The 26,524-nt window shown below is 47.4% G+C and overlaps 1 protein-coding gene across 1 annotated transcript; it reads left to right on the forward strand.

Annotated features, from left to right (window-relative positions):
* Nucleotides 1-7,547: 7,547 nt before the first annotated feature.
* LOC311188166 (butyrophilin subfamily 1 member A1-like) lies at nt 7,548-17,429 on the forward strand (the record flags this gene model as incomplete). Its single annotated transcript, XM_084259338.1, has 8 exons — nt 7,548-7,572; nt 7,807-8,154; nt 11,782-12,063; nt 12,185-12,385; nt 12,772-12,798; nt 13,776-13,802; nt 16,371-16,397; nt 16,768-17,429. The coding sequence occupies 8 exons, from the start codon at nt 7,548-7,550 to the stop codon at nt 17,427-17,429; spliced, it is 1,599 nt and encodes a 532-aa protein (XP_084115464.1).
* Between the last annotated feature and the right edge of the window lie 9,095 nt (nt 17,430-26,524).

The following is a 26,524-nucleotide window of genomic DNA, read 5'->3' on the forward strand; positions in this document are numbered from 1 at the left end:
GTCACCTGAGCCAGAGGAGGCCCCTGAGAAAGCAATGGGGAGGCGGTCAGAAAGGGAGTGGGAAGCCTGGGAGACCCTCCTTTAAGCAGAGGGATCTTTTGAAGGGATGATTCAGGGAGATGACATGAGCTGACTGGAGAGGGTCAAGATCTTGGGAGGAAATGGGCTGGGGGAGGTGAGGCTGGCGGTGGGGTGGGGAGACCCTTGGTCCAGGTGAGAAATGAGGGTGATGTGGAATAGGTGATGGTCATGGACATGGATTGAACATTTGGGTGCATGGGAAGTAGACAGTGAAAGGAGTGGACTGTGAAGATGACCCTGGAGCCTCTGGCAGAGATAACTGGGGGACACAGGTGCCCTTCACTGAGAAGGGGAAACCACGGGAAGTGAGGGGGAGGGGAGGCCCAGGCTCCATGGTTTCCTTGGACACATAGAATCGGGCCTTCCTGGTGACCCCGTGTCCTGGAGTCACCAGGGCCTGTGACCAGGTCTCAGGTGACATTAACATCTGAACAAGCCTCAAGCCCCGTCCACGCAGTGTGGGCAGGACCAGGTCCTGGCAGCTCCTGGTGCCCAGTGCTGACTCCTGGTGTCCAGGGTGTGGGGCTCCTGGGTCAGCTGCTGTGAGGAAAAGAGAAACAGCTCCCTTGGGGGGCTCCTCACTGGCCCTGCCATGTGGGGTAACAGCTGCCATGGGGTCACTTGTATGGTCACCATCAGGCACAGGCAGAGCCCTGCACGGGGCTCAGTGTCAGTCCTCACTGGGCCCCACACTCACCCCTAGTTCTGGGTCTGGGAGCCAAGCAGCCTAGAGTACAGTGGGTTCTCAACAGTGGGTGCTGGTTGGGTGCCTCCCCTGTGCCTGCAGGGGTGTCAGGGCGCCTGCCCCTCCCCTCTGCTAGCTCCTCTTGATACCAGAATTGCAGGTTCTCAGGCCCAGTCTCCCAGCCAGGAACGGATCCCAGGCTGCAGGGGCAGTGCCCAGCCACTAGACCACCATGGGCTGGTGTCTCCAAAGCTGCAGCAGGAACTTTGCAGACACTCAGGCAAGCAAGGGAGAAGAAGCAGATATGTTCAGAAAAAAGAAAAACATTTATTGAGGAGAAAAGGAACAGAAATAAAGTGGGACTCCCAGGCTGGTGGAACCAGGCCAAGCAGGGAGAAGGAAGCCCAAGTGGAGTTGCGTCTCAAGGAATATAGACCTTTTCTTTTCCTTATAAGATATTAAAGAATTAGGCATAGCAAGACAGCAGCCATTTTAAGGAAAACAGACATTTTAAAGGGCACAGCTATGCCCTAGTTTTGTTTCAAGGCAAAAACCACCAGACTGGGGTAAAAACCACAAGACAAGGGTAAACGAAACTTAACTAGTGCCAAGGAGAGATACCCAATCAGGCTGAACTTGGTCCCTGGTGTGAAAAGTCCCCACGTCCTGTGAACAAAGTACAAAAACAGCTGGTTGCTCTGGGAGGGGGTCCCTCTCTCAACCTGATGAGACTGCTGTGTCAGTACTCCAGGCAGAGTTGGGCCCTAGCTTAAACTAGCAATAAAACCTGTTTGCTTTTGCATCTCTGGCTCCATGTGGTCTTTGGGAACCCCTGTACGGAGTTGAGGCGCCAACTCCTAACATCCAAATTATTCTAAAGCGCCACCAGTGTCTTTGTGATTGGTCAGTTCTCGGTGTCTCACTCACTGCCTGAATGTTTCTGTGCCTAGAACTAAGTCTCCCTGTCTCCCTGTCTCAGCCCTTATCTTTTTTTCTTCATGGCTGTAGGGTAAGTGATTTTCAGGCTTTTCTGCCCTCCAGCATTAGTATTGCCCTGCCTGATGGGGCAGCTGCATTTGTTACATTGTTATAGTTGTGTTATTTACTTCCGTGGGCTATGGCTGGAGTACAGAGATATTTGCCAGGAGAGAGAAGAGGAGAAAGTAGGCCAAGGAGCCCAGAGTGAAGACTTGCCAGGGTCTTGGAGGCCCATGGCCTCCTGGCCACGCGACACCCATGCTTGCCAGTACCTGGTTGCTGCACTACATGTAAAAGCTCAATAAAGGCCTGAGCAAGCCACCGAGGGCTCTAGGACTCCGCTTTATCTGTCAGCCAGATCATAGAAAACCTGCTCAGTGCCCAGTGCCCATCCTGCCACTACAATTGCCCTATATTTGGAGTGTCCTGTTGACTCAAATGTCATAAAGTAAGTCTCTAATGTCATAAGACCTGAGGTGTTTGATTAGTCCCCTTTGGAATTTGTTGCCTGTATCTCTGTAAACTTCCTTAACTCTCCTAGAGACCCTGCACTGCTTTGAGGCTGCCTAATTATCCCTAAATTGCCCTAGGACTCTGATCCTGCTGTTTCCTGCTGATAACTGGGGTGCACAGTCCAGAGGGCAGGGTGGAGTCTGTTGGGATTGCATTTCAAGCTTTCACTTTCAAAGGGTAAAAGGAGCCAGAGAAGGGTGGTTTTTCTAGGGGAAATTTATGAGGACCACAGGACTATTCTCTACAGACATCCCCCTATGTGTGCCAGTTTCTGCCAGTCTGCTTTCCTGGGATCCATCTTCTCAGAGCCATGAGCCCCCCTTATCACCCAGCATGACTCATGTGCAGCTAACAGCAGGTACAAACTTGTTGGGGTCTGCTGGAAACACTGAAACGTCTTAAGCTTGAAGCAATACTCTTGAAGTCCCACCATTTCAAAGCAGGTAAGTCAATTTAAGAGAGTTCTTTCTTTTAAGATGAAGAAAAGTAGGGAGCAGCTGACTATAAGGATGGGTTGAGAATTTGGTGAGACTTGACTGGGATGGGAGGTGGCACAGAAAATGGTGCAGCTCTAAGAGGACCCAGCACAACCTCATTGAAAGTTGTACTTCACTTACTTTAATAATGTGTCTGTAACACTCCTGGGGCAGGACCCTGTTCTAGAATTATAGGTAGTGACTCTTCAAAAATAACTTCATGTAATTCTCATTCCATACTTGTCTGGGAGTTGCTGATACTATTCCCATTATTCTGGTGGGGAAAGTGAGGCAGGAAGGTTAAGAGACTTGAACAAGATAGTCACACAGGAGGTGACCGAGTTCAGAAGAAACCTCATAGTCATCCTGCAGTGTCTGTCCTTCCGGGAACATGGCCTACCTCCTCCAACCCCCAGCCAGTGGGTTCCTTGAGGGTGTTTTCTCTGAAGAACTCATCTTCCCTTCTCTGCTGGACTTCTCATAAGGTCTCTCTCCCCAAGGCAGGAATCTCTCCCAGAGTTAGAGAGAACAAGGACAAAGTTCTCAGTGGGGATCTGTAGTGGCAGGAAGGGCCGCTGCAGATTTTCTGATCCAGCAGATGGGTAAAGGAGAGTCTTGGAGCCCTCAGTGGCTTTCTCAGGCTTTTATTGAGCTTTACATGTAATATGGCAAACAGGTACACTGGGGTGCTGTACACAGCACAGGTGCCAGAAGGCCTCCAGGGCTCCCAGCAAGTCTTCACTGGGCATCTCAGGCCGCCTTTCTCCCCTTCTCTCTCCTGTTTCTGCTTCTCTTGGTGACTATCTCAATACCCCTCCCATGGCCCACAAAAGTAAACAAGTCAGCTTACAACAATGTGACAACTTCTGGTGACCCATTAGGCAGGGCAATCGTAATGGTGGGAGGGCAGAAAAGCCTGAAAACCGTTCACCCTACAGGATCTGACCTGCCTCCTGCTGTGTTTGGGGCAGGACCTTGTCCTTATCCCTGTCAGGTCAGAGCTGGGGAGAGACTGACCATCAGGTGAACTGAACAGACAGAGCAGGACAGGGACTTGTGGGAGGACCCCAACTTCTTGGGGACAGTGTCATGTGTCCTGAGCTGCTCAGGGACACCTGCTCACAAGCAGGCACTGGCCTGTTGTAGGGTAAATGGTTTGGTAATTGATTTTCAGGCTTTTCTGCCCTTCCACCATTAGGATTGCCCTGCCTGATAGGGTACCTATAGTCGTTACATTGTTGCAAGCTGACTTACTTACTTCTGAGGGCCGTGGGAGGAATACTGAGAGATAGCCACCAAGAGAAGCAGAAGCAGAGAGGCAGGAGAGAGAAGGGGAGAAAGCCAGGAGAGAGGAGAAAACAGCCCAGAGTGAGGACTTTCTGGGGGCTTTGAGGCTTACTGGCCTCCTGGCCCCTCAGCACCCCTGCCTGCCCTGTACCTGTTGGCCACACTACATGTAAAGCTCAGTAAAAGCCTGAGAAAGCCACCGAAGGCTGCAAGTCTCTTCTTTATTCCGTATGCCGGATCATAGAAAACCTGCTCAGTGGCCATCCTGCCACTACACCTGTCCTTCATGGGAGCCTGGGTCTGGGCCTCTGTCCTGGGGAGTCACTGGGTGTGATGATGGGGAGGGGAGGGCAGTTTGTACCCTGGGCTCAGGTGCTGGGAATGGAGGAGCCTGGTGTTCTGAGCAGAGTGGGTCTGGCGTGTTGTTCCGTGGGGTGGGAAGGGAAGGAAGGATATTTTTCTCCAAAAACCTAATGGTCTCTTGAAGTAAAGAGGCTCAATGCCCTGAGGGGATCCTGGTCTGTCTTCCTTGGTCTCAGGGCCTAAGGGGTCAAGGGGAAGGCCCTGCTCTTGCTGCTGGGGGTCCCTGGGCCCTGCTCCCCTCTGAGCCCAGAGCTCCTGGCTGCCTTGCTCCTCTGTGTGGGCCTGGCTGCCTCCTGCCATGTCTCTCCCCAGCCCTGAGGAGATGGCGCCCTGCTCCTGCCCCAGCTCTGTGCTCTGCCTCCTCCCCTGCCTGCTGCTCCTCCAGCTGCCCCCTGGGGGGTCCTCAGGTGAGTGTGTCCCTCCCTGTCCTGTGTCTCCCTTGGGTGGGTGGGGCCCAGGGCCTCTGGGAGCTCTTCCTTCATGAAGGATGTCTGTGTGGGGGCCCAGGCTCTAGAAAGATTGGGGTGCTCCCTGACCACTAATGTGAAGACCCAGTTAAGAACAGTCACTGCACTATAACATGTGGGGGTTGAGAATTGCTCTATGAGGGGTTTATAGTGTTTCAAAGTCAACTGTCAAAAATGTGAAAATACCTTTCCCCTCCTTTTTTGCTTTTGACTTTATTTTTATTGAAAATACATGCCAGTCAGAATTTCATTTCATTCCACCAATATTTATAGGGGGTCAGCCATGTGCTCTGTGCTATATACAAAACAGAAAGATCCCCATTCAGAGAGCTTGTTTTCTCACAGGAGACAGTGAACAATAAATACAAGAAACCCATCCCACCCCCACATGCAGAGGGGGTGAGAGGAGTGAGGGCAGAGGGGCGTGTGGGGGCAGCTGTGTCCATCAAGGGGGTCAGTGTAGATGGTGGCATGGGAGCAAAGCTCTGGGGAGGGGGTATTGGGGGTGAGGGTCCCATGGAGGGAAGGGCCTGTGGGGAGCTGGCTGGTGCCAGGTGTGCAAGGACAGAGGGGGTGAGGATCAACTGGAGCAGAGGGAGAGGGAGGGACACAGGAGTGGGTGTCAGAGGCCTGGGAAGGGGTCACCCTGTGGGGCTTGGGGGTGACTGTGGGCCTGGGGAGCCCCTGCCAGGCTGTGAGCAGAGCAGGACCTAGTTCAGCTCCCAGGTGAAAGGGGCCCAGACTGGGGGTGGCAGGAGAGACTAGTCTTTGTGTCTCCAGGTGAGAGAGGAGGGGCTCAGGCTAAGCTGGGGCAGCACAGGTGAGAAGTGGCTCTTTGGAGGTGCAGGGGGCTCCTGAGGACAGCACAGTCCTGTCCTGTTCTTCCCAAGCTTCCTCAGGCCATGGGCTCTGACTTGACAGCTGACTATGGGAATTCTCTGTTTTTAATTGAGGTAACCTTAATTTACACACTGTGTAGATATTAGATGTTCAGTTTCTCACACCAGCACCTGTTTATTTCACACAGTCACTACCAAAAGTGCAATCACAATCCTCCACCAAGCTATCCCCTCCACCCTTCTTCTCCTCTGGTCATTGCCACATTCTTGTCTAAAGTATTTGATTTTTGTTGTGTTAATTGCCTTTTTTCCCCCTTCCTAGTCCACAAATGAGTGCAGTGATCCAGCATTTGTCTTTGTCCATTTGAATTAGCATCATTTCCTCAATCCCATCCATATTGTTTTAAATGGCATGATTTTTACTTATTTAACAAGACATTGAATACTATTTAATTATGTGTGTGTATACATACATAATTTTGCTCTGTTTCTTTGGATAGATCCATGATCCTCTCTCTCCTCAAGTTGTGGAATACCCATTATGTCTTTGTTTCCTTTCCTCATGGAGTTGCTTAGATCTCAAATTTTTCTTCATTTTTCTTTTTTCTTCCAATAGGGTCCTTTGTGCATTATTATCATGAGGTCACTGATTCCATGCTCCTTCTAGTCTGTTCTGCCCCAATAGCTTCTCCAGGAGTGAGCAGCTTCTTTGTTGATCTTTTTATAGCCTCTATCTCTGTGAATTTAAGGCTTCCATTTCTATTTGCTGTTCACTGAGTTTATTTTCCAAGGCATCCATTTATTATTTGGAATTTTGTTTTCTCTATTTTATTCACTTTTCTCTGTTTTCTCCATCTCTTTGGCTTTCTTTATTATGGCAATGTTGAACTCTACTTGATGGTAAGATAAGATCTTCCAGATCTTTGTAGTTCTGTATTGGAGAGTTGTTTTCTTCTTGTGATTTCATGTTCCCTTCAGGTCTCAAGTTGCCATAAAGCATGTTTCTTGTGCTTTTTATGCTGCTTTAAATTTCCTATTTTGGGGAAAAAAAGGCATCTGTAGTGGTAACTGAGAGAGCTGAACTACTTTTAACATTCCATCAGGTGGCCCTGTAGTTTAGTAAGTGTTTTTAGATTTGTAACTTATATAGGTCTAGAGACCTGATATTTGAGATGCTAAGTCAGAGACTGTGGGGCCTGCAGGCATCCAGCCTCTGGGGTGGGTGCTCTGGCTGGGGAGTGTGAGCTCATGTTTGTGGCCCCCTTGACACCTGCCTTTCCCAGTCCAGCCCTAAGACTCTCCCTGTACACACTGTCCCTGAGCTTCAGGAGGGCGGGGTCGGTCCTGAGTGGGAAGTGGGGGTACATCCAGCTCTGTGCCCTGTTTCTTCACTGGGCACCTTGTTAGCTGGGAGCCCCCAGTCAGAGCTGTAAGCCCCTCACTGTCAGCTCTCCCTGCTCAGGGTCACGTGCCTGATTGAGTGACCACCACAGTGAATGCTGTAGCCTCCCCCACCCTGACCACAGCCTCCAGGTTGTCTTCTCTGCCTAACTCTTGGTCAGTGAAGCATGATTGTCTTGTGCCCCTTTTGGCCTGTCTGCCAGTGACTGCTGTATAAGGCTGTCCAGTTTTGTCGCAAGCCTGGTGTTCTCTGGGTGCCCTGTTCACTCATCAACATTGATGATCCTCTGTGCAATGACACTATGAATTACCTTTGCCACCATCTTAGTCCCCCAGGAACTCTTTTGAAATCAATGTTCTTGGTTATATCCCAATCTACTACATCAGATCAGAGGCAGGTACCCCATATTTTACATTACAAGCTCTCCTGGTGATTCTGATGCTGAAGATGAGAACCATGGAGTTAGAGATCGTCATGGAAGGTCCTGCTATCAGGCATACCAATGAGTGAGGGAGTATCCTTAACATTTTTTTTGGACCACAAGTTGTGGTTGGATGATCTTTCCAAGATTCAGAATTGTCATTTCTAATCCTCAGGTCAGCTGTCTTCTCATTGGACACCTTCCCTCATCCTACCTTGGCCTCCCACACTGCTGTGCATTTCCAGATATGACTGTGTCTCTCAGTCTTCCTAACTTACATTTCTGTGTTCACAGAGAGGTTCCATGTGATTGCCCCCTCAGACCCCATTGTGGCAGAGCTGGGTGAGGATGCCACACTGTCCTGCTCCCTGTACCCAGTCATGAGTGCAGAGAACATGGAGTTGAGGTGGTTCCGGTCCAATATCTTGGAGTCAGTTTTCATCTATGAAGACCGACAGGAGCGACATGAGTTGCTGATGGCCCAGTACACAGGGCGGACCTCACTGGTGGGGGAATTCCTCAGTGAGGGGGAGGCTGCTGTGACCATCCACAATATCCAGGCTTCTGATAATGGGCTGTACACCTGCTTCTTCAGAGATGGAGGCTTTTATGAGCAAGCCAGATTGGAGCTACAGGTGGCAGGTTGGTGATATGGTTAAACATCTCAGCATCCAGGAGTTTTGGAATTGGGGAGAAAATAAGGGCAATGAAATTTAGTTTTACATTTCATTTATGAGTAAGAAAAGGCTTATTAATTCATGTTTTATTAAATGTAAATATACAGAGAACCTACTATACATCCGGTCTTGTTCTAAATTCTTGGATACACCAGAAAATCTAATAAAGTTCTTCACTCTGTGAGTTTATATTTTTTATTGGGAGATAGAGCAATCATAATAAATATACAGGATATATATGATGTTAGTAAGAGAGAAGGGATGAGAAAAAGAAACTAAATGGAGCAGGGGGAAATCGGTCAGCAATGTGGGTCTGGGACTGGGGGAGGTTACAGTAATCAGTAGTAGCTCAGGCTGTTTCCATTGGAGCAAAGACTCAAGGGAAATGGGAATATAGATAAGTAGATATATAATGTATGGGCCTCCCTTTCTCCCCAGTTTTATAGAAAAATCATATACATCATGTCTAAGTCAAAGGCATATAGCATAATGACTGTTTATATATATATATATATATATATATATACACAGTGAATTTATTGTCACAATAGCTTAAATAACATCCATCTTCTATTATAGATATAATGAAAAGAAAGAAAAAGTAACAAAAAAGAAAATTCTCTCATTGTGAAAAAAATCCTTGTAGTTAGTCTTTATAAACTTCCCTACATGTCACACAGCAATGTTGGCTACAAGCATGTTGTAAATTACAGGGAAGGCAATTTCTTTGTGGAGGCACAGCCCGTGTGAATGACCTGGGGTGAGCATGTGTTTGGTATTTGATCGGTTCACATGGTGTCCTCGTGGCTGGTGCGAGAGAGTGAAGGATGAAGGGTGTTGTGAGGTACAATACTGTCATCAAAAGATGTTGTGAGTACATAGAGAAGTTGAGGGTGGCTGATGAATACTACCAAAGGTAATCATAGAAAAACTCCATATGATGTATATATCATTTTATCTGAGATATCATTTCATCAGACAAGGCTCCATAAATCCCCTCAGACCAGACGAAGAAAGGACAATGGAGTCACTGAACCTGGTGATTGTGGATAATAACAGTTGTATTCTTGGGTTTGAAGTGTTGGGTCTTGAGGGCACAGGTGGCAAAAAGTATGAGCAATAGAGAAAGAAGAGGGCTGGGGAGGAGTCATTCACAGTTGAGGAGTCCCGGTGCTTGTGGTATTTCTTTGTGGAGCTGTTGAAGATTTTCAGCACAACAGCGCTTAGCATGATAACTCTGGCAGTAGTGGGGAAGACAAGGGTGGGGACAATATCTGGAGTTGTGGATGCAGTTACGGGGTGGAGAGGAGGCCTGGTTTCACAGTGGTGGTGGGTGGACAGGAGGTGCTATCAGTGAGGTGATGAAGGAGTAAAATTGGGTCACAGAGTTCAAAGTAGAAGAGGGAAATGCAGAGGCTTGCAAGCTTTATCCTGTTTGCTTGTTATTTAAGACCATTAATAATGTATATCAGTTACCTATCACCATAATGCTTTGTGCAAAAAACAACCACAGAAAAAAATCTCGGTGGCTTATAGTAATGGACTTGTATTTACTTTGGGCTAATGGGGACTTCAGCTAACCTGAAGTATACTTGACCAATCCCCACTACCCTTATTCCTACATCTTTGGTAAGGTGAAAAGTCATCTTGTGGTATAGTGGCAGGACAGAGACAGAGCAGACTTTCTATGATCTGGCTGACGGGTAAAGGAGAGTCTTGGAGCCCTTGGTGGCTTTCTCAGGCTTTTATTGAGCTTTACATGTAGTGTGGCAACCAGACACAGCAGGCAGGGGTGCGGCCAGCAGCCAGTAGGCCTCCAAGCCCCTGGCAAGTCTTCACTTTGGGTTTCTCTGGCTTTTTTCTCCCCTTCTCTCTCCTGCCTCTTTTGCCTCTGTTTCTTTTAGCGAGTATCTCAGTACTGCAGCTATGGCCCCCAAAAGTAAACAACATAACATAACAATGTAACAAATGCAGGTATGGCCATCAGGCAGGGCAATCCTGATGACAGGAGGGCAGAAAAGCCTGAAAATCATTTACCCTGCATACGGACCTTGGCTTTGCTTGTTACATGAATGTTGGTCACTGGCTCTTGACTGAGGGAGGACAGCTTCAGCTGGAAAGGCTGGTGACAGGCCCTGCTCTATGAGCTCCTCCTCCAGCACCTGGACTGTGATGTTCTTCCTTGGAGATGGCAGAGGGAAGGCCAATGGGCCCAGCACTTTAAATCTCTGCTTGAGTCACATGAGCTGATCTCTCATTAGACACATGAAGTCACATGCCTGAGCCTAGGGTCAGAGTGTGATAGAACTAAAACATACATGGCAGAGTGTGAGCTTGATATGAAGGAATATGAAGAATTAGGGATTTTTTATAACCAATTTACCACAGATGAGTTAAAAGAATGAGTTCATATGTAGAAATTTCACTATGAAACATGTGAAGAATCCTGTTAGATGTAACCCATATGGATAGAGTTCTAAGGACGGAGGTGAACAGGCTTGTGAGTTGGTATTTGAAAGTGAAATATAGGAAGACACAGAAGCTGAGGGAGCAGAAGCCCTGGGATAGGGCTGAGATAAGATGGGCTTTAAGCACTGGAACCTGGGACTGTGCTGCTTCAAGGAGCAGTTGCAGGCAGATAAGTTAGTAAGGGGCTGAGCAGGGGGTCCGTGGTGTCACAAACCAACCTTAAAGTAAGGGAAAGAAAACGAGATGGAGGTGGTTTAAAAATCCAGTCTAGAGTATCCCGTGCTGAAGGGAGACAAGTGAGGAACATGAGGATTGGGGATGCCAAACAGGACACTCTTGTTGAGTCCCCCAGAGCAGATTAAGGGGAGCAGTAGGAGCTGTTCTGTGATGGCTGAGATGTAGGTGAGAAGTGAGAAAATAGTTGTTTATGAATTATAGAGTATGCTCTTGTAACAAAGAAAGAAAAGACATTATGTGATGATTTTAGCATGTTTACATTAATTATAAAAAATAGGTAGAAAGGTAAACATTAACAATCATGAGTAAATACATTTAACATCTAAGTGCAAAGGGAGGGAGTACAAAGAAGGGGAGGAGAGAGAGAGGATGGATGGAATAGCCCTCAGTAGAGGTGGTGACCTGTGGGGTTAGAGCTCAGGGAACAGTCACCCTTGGTGGGGTGATTCCCTCTACTTGAATGAAAGGAGGGTGGAAAGAAGATCACTTTGGATGCAGAAGAGATTTGGGGTGGTTAAAACAAAAATATCTATTCCACAAATATTCTATTTTCAAATATTTCTTGTTAACTGGAGAAATCCACTCAAGATTTTGTGTTGACAAAAATATATGTCCCAGTATAAATTAAGCCCTTGAAAATTTGGAGACAGAGACGTGAAATTCCTTCTCCTCTCCTGTGGGCATCATCTTCTACCTGCAGGGCTAGGAGAGGAACCCAGGTCCTTCCAGCCTCTGAAGCTTCTTCCTTCTGGTCTTTGTGTTGGGGTTACCATCTTGCTCCCCACAAGGGTGGTGTCTCCCAAACACCCAGACTGCAGCTTGACAGCCTCCCTTGGAGGTGTCCACAGTGGGCCCTGCCCACCTGGCTCTCATCTTCCCTCCGCAGGTGTGGGCTCTGCCCCCCAAGTGCACATTAGGGGGCCAGAGGAGGACGGGGTATGTGTGGTGTGCATGGCCTCGGGCTGGTTCCCGGAGCCCCAGGTGCAGTGGAGACACCCCCGTGGGGAGGAGTTCCAGAACTTCTCCAAGGCCTATTCTCAAGATCCTAAAGGGTTGTTCAGCTTGGAGACTGCTCTGGTGGTGAGAGACAGCTCTGTGGGGAGCGTGACCTGCTCCATCCTCAACCCCGTCCTGCGCCAGGAGAAGGCCATGGCTATTGTCATCCCAGGTCAGTGCTGCTCCCCACTCCCTGCAGGGTCAGAGGGAAGGGCTGGCACCCCCATTTGAGCTGGGCTGGGATGTCCTGGGCTGTGTCCTGATGGGGTCTCTGTGGGGGTCTCTGTCTGCAGAGCCCTTCTTCCCCCGGGCCTCTCCCTGGAAGCCAGCTTTCCTGGTGAGCCTGTCCTTGCTGCTGCTTCTGCTCCTGGGGGCTGCCTGCTACACCCAGAGAGAACATTTCACACAGATGCGGGAGCTGCAGGAACAGAGGAGTCTGTGCCAGGCTAAGGAGGAGGACAGACAAACCAAGGAGGAGGCCATGAAGGACACAGGTAAGGCAGGACGGGGGCCAGGATGGTGAGTGTGGCTGTGGGTACTATATGGGATAAGTTGATTAAAGAACCAGAATCCAGCATCCATTCTGCAGGGAGGTTATGCCAAGTGACTGAGGAAACCCAGAGAGGACAGTCGAGGTTGGAGGCTCAGATGGGTCTGGAAGTGGAACTTCTGTGACAGAGGGAGGTCCATTTCTGTGAGTCTTCTAAATACACAGGTTTTCTTCTTAGGAACAGTTTATCCTTATTATTATTTTTTTTTTCCACTTAGATGAACTCCAGGCAATTCTAGGTAAGCTCTGCTATCCCTCCTGAACTCTCGGTGTTCCCTTCATGGGAGACATTCTGGTTCTTAGCTCACCTTTTCCTGTGTTTCTTTTCAGACCAGAGGAAGGCAGCTTACCTGGTTGGTGAGTGATGCTCCAGGTGTCCTGGGTCCCTTCCCCCCTGTGCCCAAGGGACCCTCCACATGTCTGTCTAAGCACACATGTGTGGACCCCTTGCCTGGGGTGGTAGTGGAAGCAGATGGCTCCTAGGCTCCACAAGGTCTGGGGTGCTATCACCATCCCAGCCTGAAAATCCTGGTGGGTTTTGAGTCTCTGCATCCGGGTCTCATTCCAACCTAACCTTCCCTCCATTGGACTGGTTTTCTAGCCTTCAGTTCCTCTCATTCTAGGTCAGCACCTTGAAGCAGAAGCCTGCTGCTCTGAAATTTTATAAATCAATCAAGTTTAGGGGCATCACCTCCTCCTGCCCTCTCTCCCCAAAACACCCCACCCAGGAGTCTGTTCTCTTTGTTCCTGAAGATGCTGATCAGTAGTGATGGAAGAGGACAGAGTGACTCTGCATGGGAGGAGGTGGAGGGACTTTGCATCTCCCACTAGAGAGTTTATCTAGGAATATTTCATCTGAAAAGATGGGTCACTTTTACCCTGGAGCTGGTCTGATGTACATATTATGTTTTAATTCCATTTTCATTCAATTTCTCAGACACATTTGGTAGAAAATGCTGCATATGATAATTATGGGATAATATATAATTTAAAAAATATCCTCCCATGTACTGGTTTTGATCCTGTGTAGCAACACTGAGTAGCAGGTGAAGCAGGAACTTTGAAGGCTGTGGGGCCCAGAGCCGCTCAGTGACTTGCCAAAGCCCCACAGCAGCAGCAGGCAGGGCTGAGTCAGTCTGTCCTGCAGGCTCCTGACCTGAGCCAGGGATTTCCCACCACCCCTTGCTGTCTACACATGGCAGGAGGTCGTGACCTCTCAGCCTCTCCTCTCCCTCAACCAGAGAGTCTCACCTACAGAACAGGGGGAGCCCAGGACCCCTGGATCACATGATCAGGTGGTTGAGCTGAGGTCTCACCTGTGTGTTCCCTTTCAGCCTGGAGAAAGGCCCAGCTGTATGCAGGTGAGTGACCCTGAGTGTCTTGGGAACCACCCACAACTCCCCTCTGCCCCTTCTCTATGAGGAATCTTCAGCCCCAAGGAAGGGGTTGGGGTCCCTCATCTCCTTCTACTCTGCAGCATACATCTGAGAACTGCAGCCCGTACCCACACCCCTTGTGAGCACAGACCTGCCTCCACCTGCTCTGTCCTCCCTGCAGGTCATGTGGGCTCAGGACACCCTCTGACCTCTTGTCACCTGGTCCTTCCTGTGGGTGAGGACAGGGAAGAGGTCAGTGTGAGGAGAGGCTACAGCAGGGCAGCTGTGTGGGTTAGGAATTGCTGATCTCTGAAAGAATCCAGAAATCCTGCTTCCTGCTTAGGAGTCAGGTCTTGTGAATGGGTCCTTGGTTATGGATCCTTTTGTATCCAAAATTCCTGTCCTTTTTTGCATCTAGTTTTGGTTTCTTGTTTCTCCTTGGCACTCTGTTCATCATACTCTGATCTGTGTCCAACATGGATTTTCCTTTTTTGGTTACTGCTTTAGAGCTGGTGTTCTGAGTCTGGGTTCAGAGCTTCTGATGTTTGTGGACTTGTGGGCTGGAGCTTGTAAAAGATCTGAAGTTATATGTAAAATCCCGTGTGTGTGTGTGTGCACACACGCATGCAACAAGATAAAAAATATAATGTATCACTGTTCAGGAACATCAAGTTCCTTTTTAGGAGAACTTTGCATTTTTTTTTTTTTTTAGGGATAAGTTTTGAAGAATGGAAAAGGAGAAATCTAAAATAGTTATAATCATTTCCCAGAGAAAAAGTAGGGAGAAAATTAGGAAAGAAAATTCCTGATGGAGAAAAAGTAGAATTGGGAAGGAAGCAGAGGGGTGTGTGGGAGAAGGAAGATCTGAGCCTCATGAGCCTGAGTCACACGCCCTTTCCCTGCCCAGGGTTTTTTTTTTTTTGTGTGTGTGTGTGGTCCTGGACACAGACCCTGAGACAAAGAGAGGGGGAATGTGGGGGAGGAGCCTGGGCGCCAAGAGTGTGCGGACTCTCCTCAGAGAGTCTCCCTGGTTCTTCTGGGATTTATTTCCACAAAGTGAAGGTCATACTGTTCTCTCTCTCTCTCTCTTCTCTCTCTCTCTCTCTCTCTCTCTCTCTCTCTCTCTCTCGTTAAAAGATTTATTTATTTATGCATACAAGAACTGGGATATGGGCCAGAGGTGTAGGGGGTGAGAGGATTCCCCAGAGACAGAGTGGGGAACAGAATAGGCAGACTGACTGAAATACCCTGCTGAGGGGAGCAGCAGGCGAATCAGGAGAGGTCTGCGCACCATGTGGGACCCTTGCCCGGTTTCCGGGCGGCCGGGGATTGAACCGGCGCTGCAGAGGCTGCAGGCAGCTTCGCAGCCCAGTGCTCAACCGATGTGCCACCGGGGAGGCCCTGCAGGATGTTACTTTTCTTCTCTTTTGGGGGGCGAGGAATAGAGTCTTTCCCTTCTTCGTTGGAGGCTGGAACTGTCTTCTTTCTTCAGAGGCTAGAATCATCTGTTCTGTTCAGGGGCTGGAATGGTCTCTCTCAGCACTATCTGACCCAGGACTGTATCCTCTTTCAGGGTGCCCCACCCACAAGTCTGATTGGACCATTTTTCAATCCTGTGGCTGATTAGACCATTTACCACCAATCAGCTCATAGCTGGCATCTGATTGGGCCATTCCATGATGCAGGAAGTACATAGTTGCATAAAAGGGCTCAGAGGAGCAGTTGCCACAACTGCCAAAAAGAGAGTTACTGGGCTCTTTGGAGCAACTGCCACAAGTGACTGGTAGTGGAGCAGCAGGTTGAGAGATCACCACAGCTCCTGATGCTCCCACCACTGAGATGACTCGATTCTGGTATCTCCACCATCCCTGCAAATAGGGAGACATGTCACTAGTGTTTGATCCTCTTAGTGTGTGTCCATGTCTCCTACTCTGCACATCTCTGTCCTCCTAGAACCCTCTCCACCCCCTTCTGAGTGGGCAGGACCCTCTGCTGAGTGTCGAGTCGCCCCACTCATGTCACAGTCACCCCCACGTGCAGCTCAGCCAAGGTGAAGCTTATTCCCTGTGGCTCAGACAGAGCCTACACATTCAGTCAGTCAGTTATCTTAAGTAATTTTCATTTCCATAATCCTTTCTCAAGAAAACCTTATATATAGGATGGGTGTGTGTCTGTGACTTGAACAAGCATAGTTTGATAGTTGCATCTGGGTAAGTCTTTCTGTTCACTTTTTTCCAGCTTCTCCATCCCTGCTTATTAAGCTTTATGACTTAACTTTCAGGGGATGGTTGCAGCATGAAGGGTGTGGGTTCTTATGTGTGTGTATCTAAAATATCAAATATTTTTTATTTTTAAATATTTTAAAATATTTTAAATATTTTAAATTTTTAAATATCAAATATTTCTAAAATATCAAATGTGTATCTAAAATCAACAAATATTTCCAGACATTTCCCCTGTAAATTCTGTCTCACTGTCTAGTAGAAAAAGTAGATGTGGGCCCTGATGTGTGAGTATCTAGAGTCCCTCAAGTGACATGTGTGTCTCTTGCAGATTGGCGGAAGGATCGGTTCCAGGCCTGTGAGTGACTCTGTTCTCTCTGGGGCTGCTCAGCTTCTGGTCTTTCCTTCTGTTCTGTGTGTGAACACAGACTCTGCACCCTCTGTGGGGGTGGGGGGGTGCAGTGTGATGTCACACAGCTGGGCTGGATGGTAGGGGGGACTCGTCATGGATGCTGAGGGGGTTCTTTTGTCCTTGGAGTCCAGGAGGGTCCCCAGGGGTCGAGGGATCTCTGGGACCCCCCCCCCGATAAGTCTTGTGGCTCCTTCTCATGCTCTCATTTCAGGGAACATATCCCTCCCCCATCACAGCTAAATATCTTAGGGTGAGGAAGTGGGTGCCCTTGTAATGGGACAAGGGTCTGTCTCATAATGGGGATCTCTCTCTGCAGGTTCTGTCACTCTGGATTCAAATTCCTCCACTTGTGGAATTGTGCTCTCTCATGACAGGAAGAGTATAAGATATAAAAATTTCATGTACTTCATTGACAAACAGACTGTTTTGGGTTGTGAGGGTATCACCTGGGGTCGCTGTTACTGGGAAGTAGAGGTCAGGAGTGGAGACAGAAGCAAATGGGGGCTGGGGGTCTGGAGAAAACACTGGGAAACAAGATACAGCTATCCAGCCTGCTCAAATGGCTTCTGGGTTGTGGGGCAGGAAATACAAGGTTTTAGAGCCTTTACTGACACTCCTACTCCGCTACCCCTTAGGCAGCTTCCCCACAGGGTGGGGGTTTTCCTGGACTATGATCAGGGGAACGTCTCCTTCTATGACATGACTGATGGCTCCCACATCTTCTCCTTCTCCCCCAAGTCCTTCTCTGGGGTCCTCTTTCCATATTTTGTCTGCTATTTTGGAGACGTGTCCATGACCCTCTGCCCCCTGGAAGCTGGGCCCCAGAAGCCCACTGTGCCCATGGACAATCCTCCTTCTCTGGAGGAGCCTGTGGGTCCCCCAGGGGAGGGGATCCCCTCAGGCTCTGGTGTGGATGGGGCCCCCCCAGGGCCTGAAGCCCCCCTCCTCCCCTGCACCCCTGAGACCATGTCCCCATGAGGCCCCTCCCTGCCCAGCCCTGCCCTGGGCTCTTCTTGGGGCTGCAGGTTCCCTGTGGACAAACCTGTGAGTGAGTCCCGGATGCTGGAGTCTCGTCTTCCTGCTCTGGGTGCAGATTCCTGGGCCGTGGCTGAGAGAACAGTCAGGTCAGGCCTGTGCTGAGACGTACTTTGAACTGGTTTCGTGTAGGATGAATTTTACCATGGGAAATATTTTTTTTTTCATAGGATAAAGTATTTCCTGGGGTTTTCATGCTGTCTGGATTAAAAGGCCTAAATTAATTAGACTTTATTTACTTGAGTTTGTGTCAGGGAACCCAGTTGCTGAAGCAGGGCCCCCAGGTCAACTTTGAGGATTCTGGACTGTCTGAGTAGTAAGTTCAAGATCCAACATTTTCATGGAAAAGTTGGATGATGGACTTGTAGAGGAAGCCAATGATCTGTTTCTTACTCTGGAATGGAAGAAATACACCTGCTTTTTCAAATCTCATTAAATTTGCTGCCTGTAAATAACTGTGTTTTTATTTGGAAAATTCAGAAGCAAGTTTAGGTACCCTGTTGTGAGCCAGCCGGAGCAGTCTGGGTGTCAGGGAGTCCTAAAGGATGGGAAGGCATCGGTGAAATCATGAGGGAAAGAGGAAGGGGAAATTAGGAGACGCAGACACTTGATCAGGGTGCTGACATCATCCTGCTAAGGGTCTTAGCAGTCCTTTATTTATACTAAGCAAATTGTGAGTGCACAAGCATAAGGTAGGGCTGTTATAGAGCAACCCCGATATTAAACGGGTTCCTGGCTGTGGGTCCTCACCCACGCGCTTTAAAGGGACTTATGAATACTCTACTACAGACACACGCAAAAGGGTTAATAAAAGGTTTATTTACAAGAGAAAAAGAAATAAGGAAAATGTACAACTCAGGGAGAAAATAGGGAAATAAAGTCTTTAATGCGTCCTACCCGATCCGACGACCTGGAAACCCAAAGTCACTCTCAGAGCTGGCCGGACGCTGCGAGCTGGCCGAGAGCCCAAAAATGGAGAGCCCCCCAAAGCCCACGTGTCTGCCTTTTGTATCCACCTGGCTGCTTAACCCCACCCTCCGGTCCCAGGCACCTTCCCTTTGGTGGTGATGGGATTTGGAGTTCCCAGTGTCTTTGGCTTTGATCTGGGGTGGGGGTGGAGTCCACAAAGCCTATATGGAATTTGCTTTGGGACATCCTTTTCCCCCTAACAGGAAGATAATAATCATCACATGTTTTTTCAAGAGCAGACTAAGGTCTGTTTGCCATACTGCAGAGGTTATGACACTTATTATTCTTTGTCTTAAAGAAGGCACAGTTGCTAAATGAATGTTTTCAAAATAGTTATTTATTTTTTTTTAAGATTTATTTATTCATTCATTTTTTTTATTCATTTATTTAATTATACAAGCACTGGGTACAGTCAGAAGCGCGGGAGGGTGAGAGAATTCTCCAGAGCCAGAGCGGGGAGCAGAGCAGGCAGAAGGACCGAAGTACACTGTTGAGGGGAGCAGCGGGCGGCAGGAGAGGTCTGCGCACCATGTGGGGACCCTCCTCCGGTGGCCAGGGAGCAGCTGGGGATCGAACCGGCGCTGCAGAGGCTGCGGGCAACTTCGCAACCCAGCGCTCAACCGCTGCGCCACCGGGGAGGCCCAATAGTTATTTACTTTAAACAATCCAACAGTTATTGTATTTCTAGCAAAAAAGCCTATGTGTCTGCAACTAACATTTCTAAGTTTGCCATGGTGAACAATTAACTAAGGGCTGAGGGAAACAAAGGGCAGGAAGTTACCTGGGGGAGGGGAGACAAAGAGATTATTTCTAACTAACCTATAAAGTTTAGACTAACATATAACTAATTGATTAACGCAAAAAAAAAAGAGAAGGCTTTTATATAGCATATTTATAGTATATTGTTTTTATATTGATTTGATATTAAGGAACCAAGGGCCTGGAGGGCGTTAATGCCAGGCAAGCCGCACTGACTCTTCCCTAGCCCCCAGCTCTCAATTAAGGGAGGAAGTCTCCTAATCTAAACAAAGAGTTTTCTACCTATCACTCCTCTACTTGATCTAGTCAGCCTAGTTTCCATATTTAACTATAAGATCAAGGGGCAATTTCCTCTTCCATAAGGTTGCTGGTTGTTGTTCTAAAGAACTACAAATATTTTATCAGGGGCAGGAGCAGAGATGGTTTATAGCCTTTGATTCTCAAAAATGGTCAATATGTGACATATCAGTAGTTTTAACATTGATCATTTCCCAGTGTGTTATTTGTGCTGCCGTGATTACTAGCTCAACCATTCACAAAATTGCTATTGACTTATTCTTGAATGTATACTTTAACAGCTACCATACCAATTGTCACATCCAAGGGAATTAGCCCTAAACAAACAGGAAGAATTTAGCAGGAGTGAACTATGGCATCTCCTGGTTTATCAGGAATTTTCTTATACTTGGAGCATGGCTCACCTCTGCCACCCAACTGTTATCTTTAACTTTAAAGTAAAGGAATTTCTTTCTCCAATTAGCTCTTCCCTTAAGAGACCACATCTCTATATCAAAGACTTGGCTGATAGATGTTTACAGCCTTTTGTTCCTAGAAGTGTTTTCACTTTGTTAATGTAAAGCCAAATGTTGAATTGCTGCCTTTTTGGCAGAGGACTACTAATTTTATTAAAAAACGTAATATTTGTATCATGCAGTGCCATTTGTCATCAAATTGGTTATTCAGTGATTGATCAGTATTTGCAGTTTTACTTTTAAATGCGTATTTTAGCAATGGTAGAAACTAGCCATAGACAAATGAGGAGAATCTTGGAATCAGCTAACGAGATTCCTGATTTTTCAGAAATCTGCCCCATGCCCGGACTTTTGCCAGACGACATGAGTAGTGCGGCTCCCATTAATTCCCCATTTCTTGTTTTTGGCCAGAAGTTGTAACGTTTTTAATTCGAGGTGGGTTTGTTTGATGGCTCTGCTGAGGAGTCGGACAATGACTGGAAGCAGAAACAAAAGAGAAAGAATAATTAATATTGATATGCCAAGGTTGATAAGAGATTGGAACCAAGCGGCTTTAGTCGTAAAATGTTTTAAGGTGGCCAGAAATGAGTCTGCAACCTCAGGAGTGGAAGAGGGAACATAAGCTAAACTAATTGCCTTAATTAAATTCTGAAGGGATTTTAAATCAAAAGCAACATTGTTATTATCCCAAACACCTAAAAGGTGTTTTTTACATTATCCCAAGGAATGGAGGAGGAGTTATAAGGGTGTGGAGTTACACAAACCCATCTATATTTAGAGCGACACCTAGTAGTTCGGTGAGTTTCAATATGCTGAATTTGATTACCAATATACAAAAGTGTCTCCTCCAAAACGTTTAAGCGGGCCTCAAATTTTTTATCAATGTTTTCTTGAAGAACAAGGGAATGAGATATATTACGCGATAAATTATCAACATGAGAGGCTGTGTGAACTTGCTGAACTAAAGCAGTAGTGGAGATGGCAAAGGAGCTAATAACAGTGATGAGTGCAGTAATACCTAAAATTAAAGCAGCAACAAATTTTTTAGGACATGTAAATTCTGCTCTAAAAGTTGAAGAGCATAAATACCCGAATTATTGTAATTTTTTTAAATTTACAGGCAATATAACATAAGGAGATTGACAATTACAAAAACAATTTGTTTACATTATTTTAAGCACTATTTAAATCAGCAAGCAAGGTTTCACACAAGGTAACAGAGACGGGCAGGTTACTGTGCAGCATGGCAGAGGTTGATGACGAAGTAGGACTGGTATGACACTCCTCAAGTCGTAATTGGTGAAGAGGAAGAACCAAGGTGTTGAATCAGTCTATTAGGGATCCAGATGGGTGAATTAGCATCCTGTACAAAAACACAAGCATAGCCTCGCCCGTAGGTTAGCAGAGTGTCGGGCTCTTTTTAGGAACCCGATAACAGATTTTTTACATAACCAGTGTATTAGGATTGTAATGTTTAGTAGCTTGAAAAACATCATGTGAATTGTAATTTAATAACAAACAAAGCATGGTTTAAAATATGATGTGCAGAGTTATATTTATACTTAGAATGCTGTAATTTGAAAATTTGGGCTTTTAAGATTTGATGGTCTCTTTTAACTATAGCTTGTCCTTGAGGGTTATAAGGGATCCCCGTAGCATGAGAAATTTTAAATGCAGCACAAAATTTTTTAAAGGTGGCAGAAGTATATGCAGTGGCATTGTCTCCTTTAATAGCCTTAGGTTTTCCTGAATAAGGAATATAAGCCACTTTTTTAGTAGAGGAGCCATCTGTAAATACAAGAGCTGCTGGAGGGGGCAGCGGTGAGGAACTGACAACATAAGGAAAAATGAGTTGCTGCCCCTTTAAGAAATGCAGTAAAAGGTAGAAGGCAAATGGAACTTAATGTCTCCCTTAAAGACTGGATAACTGGGCCTCCCCGGTGGCGCAGTGGTTGAGCGCTGGGTTGCGAAGCTGCCCGCGGCCTCTGCATCGCCGGTTCGATCCCCGCTGCTCCCTGGCCACCGGAGGAGGGTCCCACATGGCCTCTGCATCGCCGGTTCGATCCCCGCTGCTCCCTGGCCACCGGAGGAGGGTCCCACATGGCGCGCAGACCTCTCCTGCCGCCCGCTGCTCCCCTCAGCAGTGTACTTCGGTCCTTCTGCCTGCTCTGCTCCCTGCTCTGGCTCTGGTGAATTCTCTCACCCTCCCGCGCTTCTGACTGTACCCAGTGCATGTATAACCAAACAAACAAACAAATAAATAAATAAATAAAGCATGCCTCTATAAAATTAAAAAAAAAAAAAAAGACTGGATAACTATTTGTTAGTTATTATTAAGTTGGAATAGAGTGTCAAGCTGCTGCTTTTTATAAGGAATAATTAAGATCTGAAATTTATGCCCAAAAAGCTCAATGCTCTGTGTTTTCTCTTGAATTATCAGTAAAGTCACTAATGAAATGTAAGCACAAACAATATACATATATATATATATATTATGGTGACAGGCAAATGAATTTATTTAAGAGGGCCATTCTGCCACAGCGTCCCAGTTGGGGTGTGAGGAGTAGGTAAAACCATGTATTTTTAGTTATATCGCCGAGCAATTTTTGGAAATTATTTAATGTGCACAAAGAATTAGTCCTCAGTTGTACATGTTGAGGCGACACTGACAGTGTGTTAACAATGAGTAAGTGGCCCCTTATTTACAAAAAGGTGATTTTTTGTTTGTCACTTTTAGGCTTATTTATATAAACAGTAAACAGGGGAGTTTGTCTCACCTCTGGGCTCCTTCAGAGAAGGTCTTCTCCTGCACATGGTTCTTTACAGGGTTCTTCACAGTCAGAGGCAGCTGAGAGTCAAGCCTGTCCTCCCACTTGGCCTGTGGTTTGGGCTGGTCCCTCCCTCCCTGGAGTTCCCCTTTTTTGTCAGCACCCACTGAAAGATGAGAACTGCTTTCAGACTCCGGGTGACTAGGGGAGCTGGGACCTGAGCTCCAGGTGCCCCTGTGCTGACTTGTTCCTTCCACGTCCTGAGGCAAAGGGTCACGGGAACCACAGCTGCCAGAGGAAGCAGGATCCTGAACACCAGACCTGCAGGGAGGAAGGTGTGATTGTTGTGCCCAAGGTCAGCAGACTCGGAGAGCATAGCCTCCAAGAACCCAAAGACAGCTGATGCAAACACAAAAGGGAGTTTATTTCAGACTCGAGTCCGGGTTCACGGCACCTACCAATGCAGTGGCAGTTACCTAGAGCCCCGAACAAAGGAAGCAGGGGTCTTCTAATAAGGTTAAATTATGCTGGCAGTTACTCATTGGCTACAAGGATGCGTTCTCCAACTTTGCCAGGCTATCATTCTAAGCTGACTGGCCAGGTCAAGATGCAGCTCCAAGCTGCAGCTCCAATTACAGCAAGTTCGCCCTCACTGGTGACCGGAGAGTAAGGGTGGAGTGAGGGTCCAAACTATCTCTGGAATGCAGTCTTTTCCCAGCAAAACCTAAAATTCTAAAATGGCAGTTACACAAAGCAATGGCTAAGAATACTTATGCTTGGTTCCAGTGATCCCTCTGAGACACAGGGCAAGCTAGGGTTATTAGGCAGCTTTAGGGACAGTGCAGGAGGGGACCTCTGAAGAATTTAGGGAGGCTTCAGAGATATAACCAATTCCATTAGGAAAAACAAACACTCCGGAAACACGGACAATATTAATGCTGTTAACGATGGTCCTGGTTTTCTTCAGGTGATAAAGGGAGGTGGAGACTGGCGAAATGGAGAGTGGTTTAATTTATGGACAACTTAGAAGGGCAGCTGTTTAACTTCAATGCAGGGATGCCCATCCAGAGGACTGGGCCATAAAGATAAAGTGTAGAGATAAAGTGTAGAGATGCTCACCCAGAGGACTAGGCCATAAAGATAGAGTGACAAGCAAATGGGGAAAGGGAAAGCTGTTAGATAAGGAATGTGAAATTTCTCACTTAGTAAGTGTGAGACCCTCTGGGAATTAGCCAATCAGGGAGAGAAAGAGTAAAACTTAAACATAATGAGGGAGAGAAAGTATATATTGCCAACATAATATCCCGTACCAGCTCTCTTCTTGGCCCCTCCCAGGTACCTTATACCTGGGAGTCTTTCTCCTTTGTCTCTTTTCTTCCTAAATAAACTTTTCTGAAATCACTGAAATCACAGTTATAATATAGCTGAGGTCCCTCCCCATGCTGAACTGAGGAGATGCCAGAATGGAAGAGACACCAGGCCCAGACAGGACAGGGCAGACCCTGGATCTAGACTGAAGCTGCTCATCTGACACTCATGGTCCTTCTCACCTCAGGAGCTTGTCCACACCCAGCTGAGCCCCAGAGTCCATGTCCCCAGAGTCCTGGGTGAGGCTTGTCCCCTTGTCCTCTGTGAGCTGTTCCCACCTCTTCTCCCTCCTCTTCTCTCTCTCTCTCTCTCTCTCTCTGCGCTCAGGGAGAGTCATCTGAGGAAGTGAGATCTTCATCCAGAGGGAGAGGAGCCAAGTGGGCAAGTCGGGGGGGTTTGGGAGAGTCAGAGTGTGTCCTCAGGGGTCCTCCTCCCAATGGCTTTAGATTCCTCTCAGGGGGACCCTGGAGAGAGTATGTAAACTGTAAACATCACTTGCATCCTTACAGGATACCAGCCTTTTGTAGACACAGAATGCACACAGTAGATACTGGTAGATAATGACTAATGAAACTTACATCCTTATGGGACACCAGCTGTCCAAGGATGCTGATGTAATAGGAAGATTGAAAGCAAATATTTTTGTTTTGATAATGAATTTGCAGTGAAGTAAATATTTTGGTGAAAGTAAGATATAAATATTTATGTACATATGTTATTGAATATTGGATGTAAATATGTGATTGAAATTATGTTGAGAAAAATAAATGATGTAACCTAGCTCAGGGAAAGGATATAAACCGAGCGATCGCAAAGCATTTCAGCTTCGAAGTGAGCTCAAGATGAGCTCATTATGCTGCACTACTGAGAGCCACCTCACCCCTTCGAGACCCACCGAAGAAGACCCAGAACATCGTTTGGCGGGCTGCGGCCGCAGGGTTTCCCTGAGGAGCCGAGACCGAATTCAAGCTGCCAAATTCAAGAGATTGAATTTGAGCTGCCGGACTACGGATGACTCTTCCCTAGCGACTAAAAGTGACGTTGCGTTAAGTGATCGCTCAAGGGACATAGCAATAGGATAGTGGTAGACATGGTGTTTGATTGTGTGCAACTTGTGTTAATAAAGCATATTGAAAGGCATCGTTTATGGTCAGAGCTTTATTGGCAACACCTACTCTGAGGAAGCTCGCCAAGGTGGTCTGCTTCCCTGCTGGCGACAGACCCCAATCCTCTCTCAGCTCTGTGGGGACCATGTCATCACTGTGATCTTAGGCAGAACAGACATGGCTCCCTCAGCCCTGAGCTGCCTGATAGCTCACTCTCACTGAACTCCTTTTCCATCCTTGTGATTTGTCTTTTCCTTCCTCCACTTTCCACCTCTGACAGTTACTTGGCCTTTCCCATATACCTGTCATAATCCTGTGTTGATCAAGAGATCCATGGTCCACCTGACATCACCAACTCAGGTGCCCCAGAGACATGAACCTTAAAACTGGGAATCCTGCCTCTGACCAGCTGACCTGGGAAGCCAGAGGTCACCCTGCTCCAGGGGAGGAGTGTCCCCTGCTGAGAGCAGCCCCAAGGCAGGAGGCCTCACGCTGCTTGGGGGAGGCAATGGGAAGGCCCAGGACCAGGTCCCATTTGGGGGAATAGTCTGTCTCAGTATCAGGGCCTCTCCTCTGCCCTCCAGCACTTTAGTCAAGGGAGGGGTCAGCTCAGAGGAGGAGGGGACAGAAGGGGGATGGTGAGGGGATCAGGGGACCACTTGAAACTGTGGGTGTGAATTAGAAGGTTCTGGTGCTAGTTGGGTCTCCTGTGTGACCTGATGCAGGAGCAACTCCAGGAGGAAGGAGCAGAGCTGACTGACAGGGAGAGTGAGGCTGCTTCTCCCCAACAGGAGCAGGTCTCTGGTGGGCAGGGGGGCAGGAGCCATGATGAGAGCAGTGCAGGGGGAGGGGGTGGGAAGGGCAGAGGTGTACAGGGCAACCCCAATATGAAATGGGTTGCCTGACTGTGGGTCCTCACCCATGCACTTAAAAGGGACTTATTAATACTCACAAAAGGTTAATAAAGGTTTTATTTACAAAAGAAAGTGAAAATGATATCTCAGAGAGAAATAGAGGGAGATAAATTTGTGAATGTGTCCTACCAGTTCTGCTGACCTGGAATCCCAATGGCAGCCTGAGAGCTGGTAAAAAGCTAAGAGCCATGAGATTAAGAGAGAGACCCCTCAAGGCCCACATGTCTGGTTTTATAGCAAACCTGGCTGCTTAACTCCACACTTAGGTCCCAGCAGCTCTCTCTTTGGTGATGATGGGATTTATAGTTCCCAGTGTCTTGATGGCTTTGGTCTGGAGTGGGGGTGGAATCCACAAAACCTGTATGGAGTTTGCTAAGAACATCCTTTCCCCCTAGCAGAGGG

Source organism: Talpa europaea, assembly GCF_964194135.1.
Source record: "Talpa europaea genome assembly, chromosome: 2".
Lineage (NCBI taxonomy): Eukaryota > Metazoa > Chordata > Mammalia > Eulipotyphla > Talpidae > Talpa > Talpa europaea.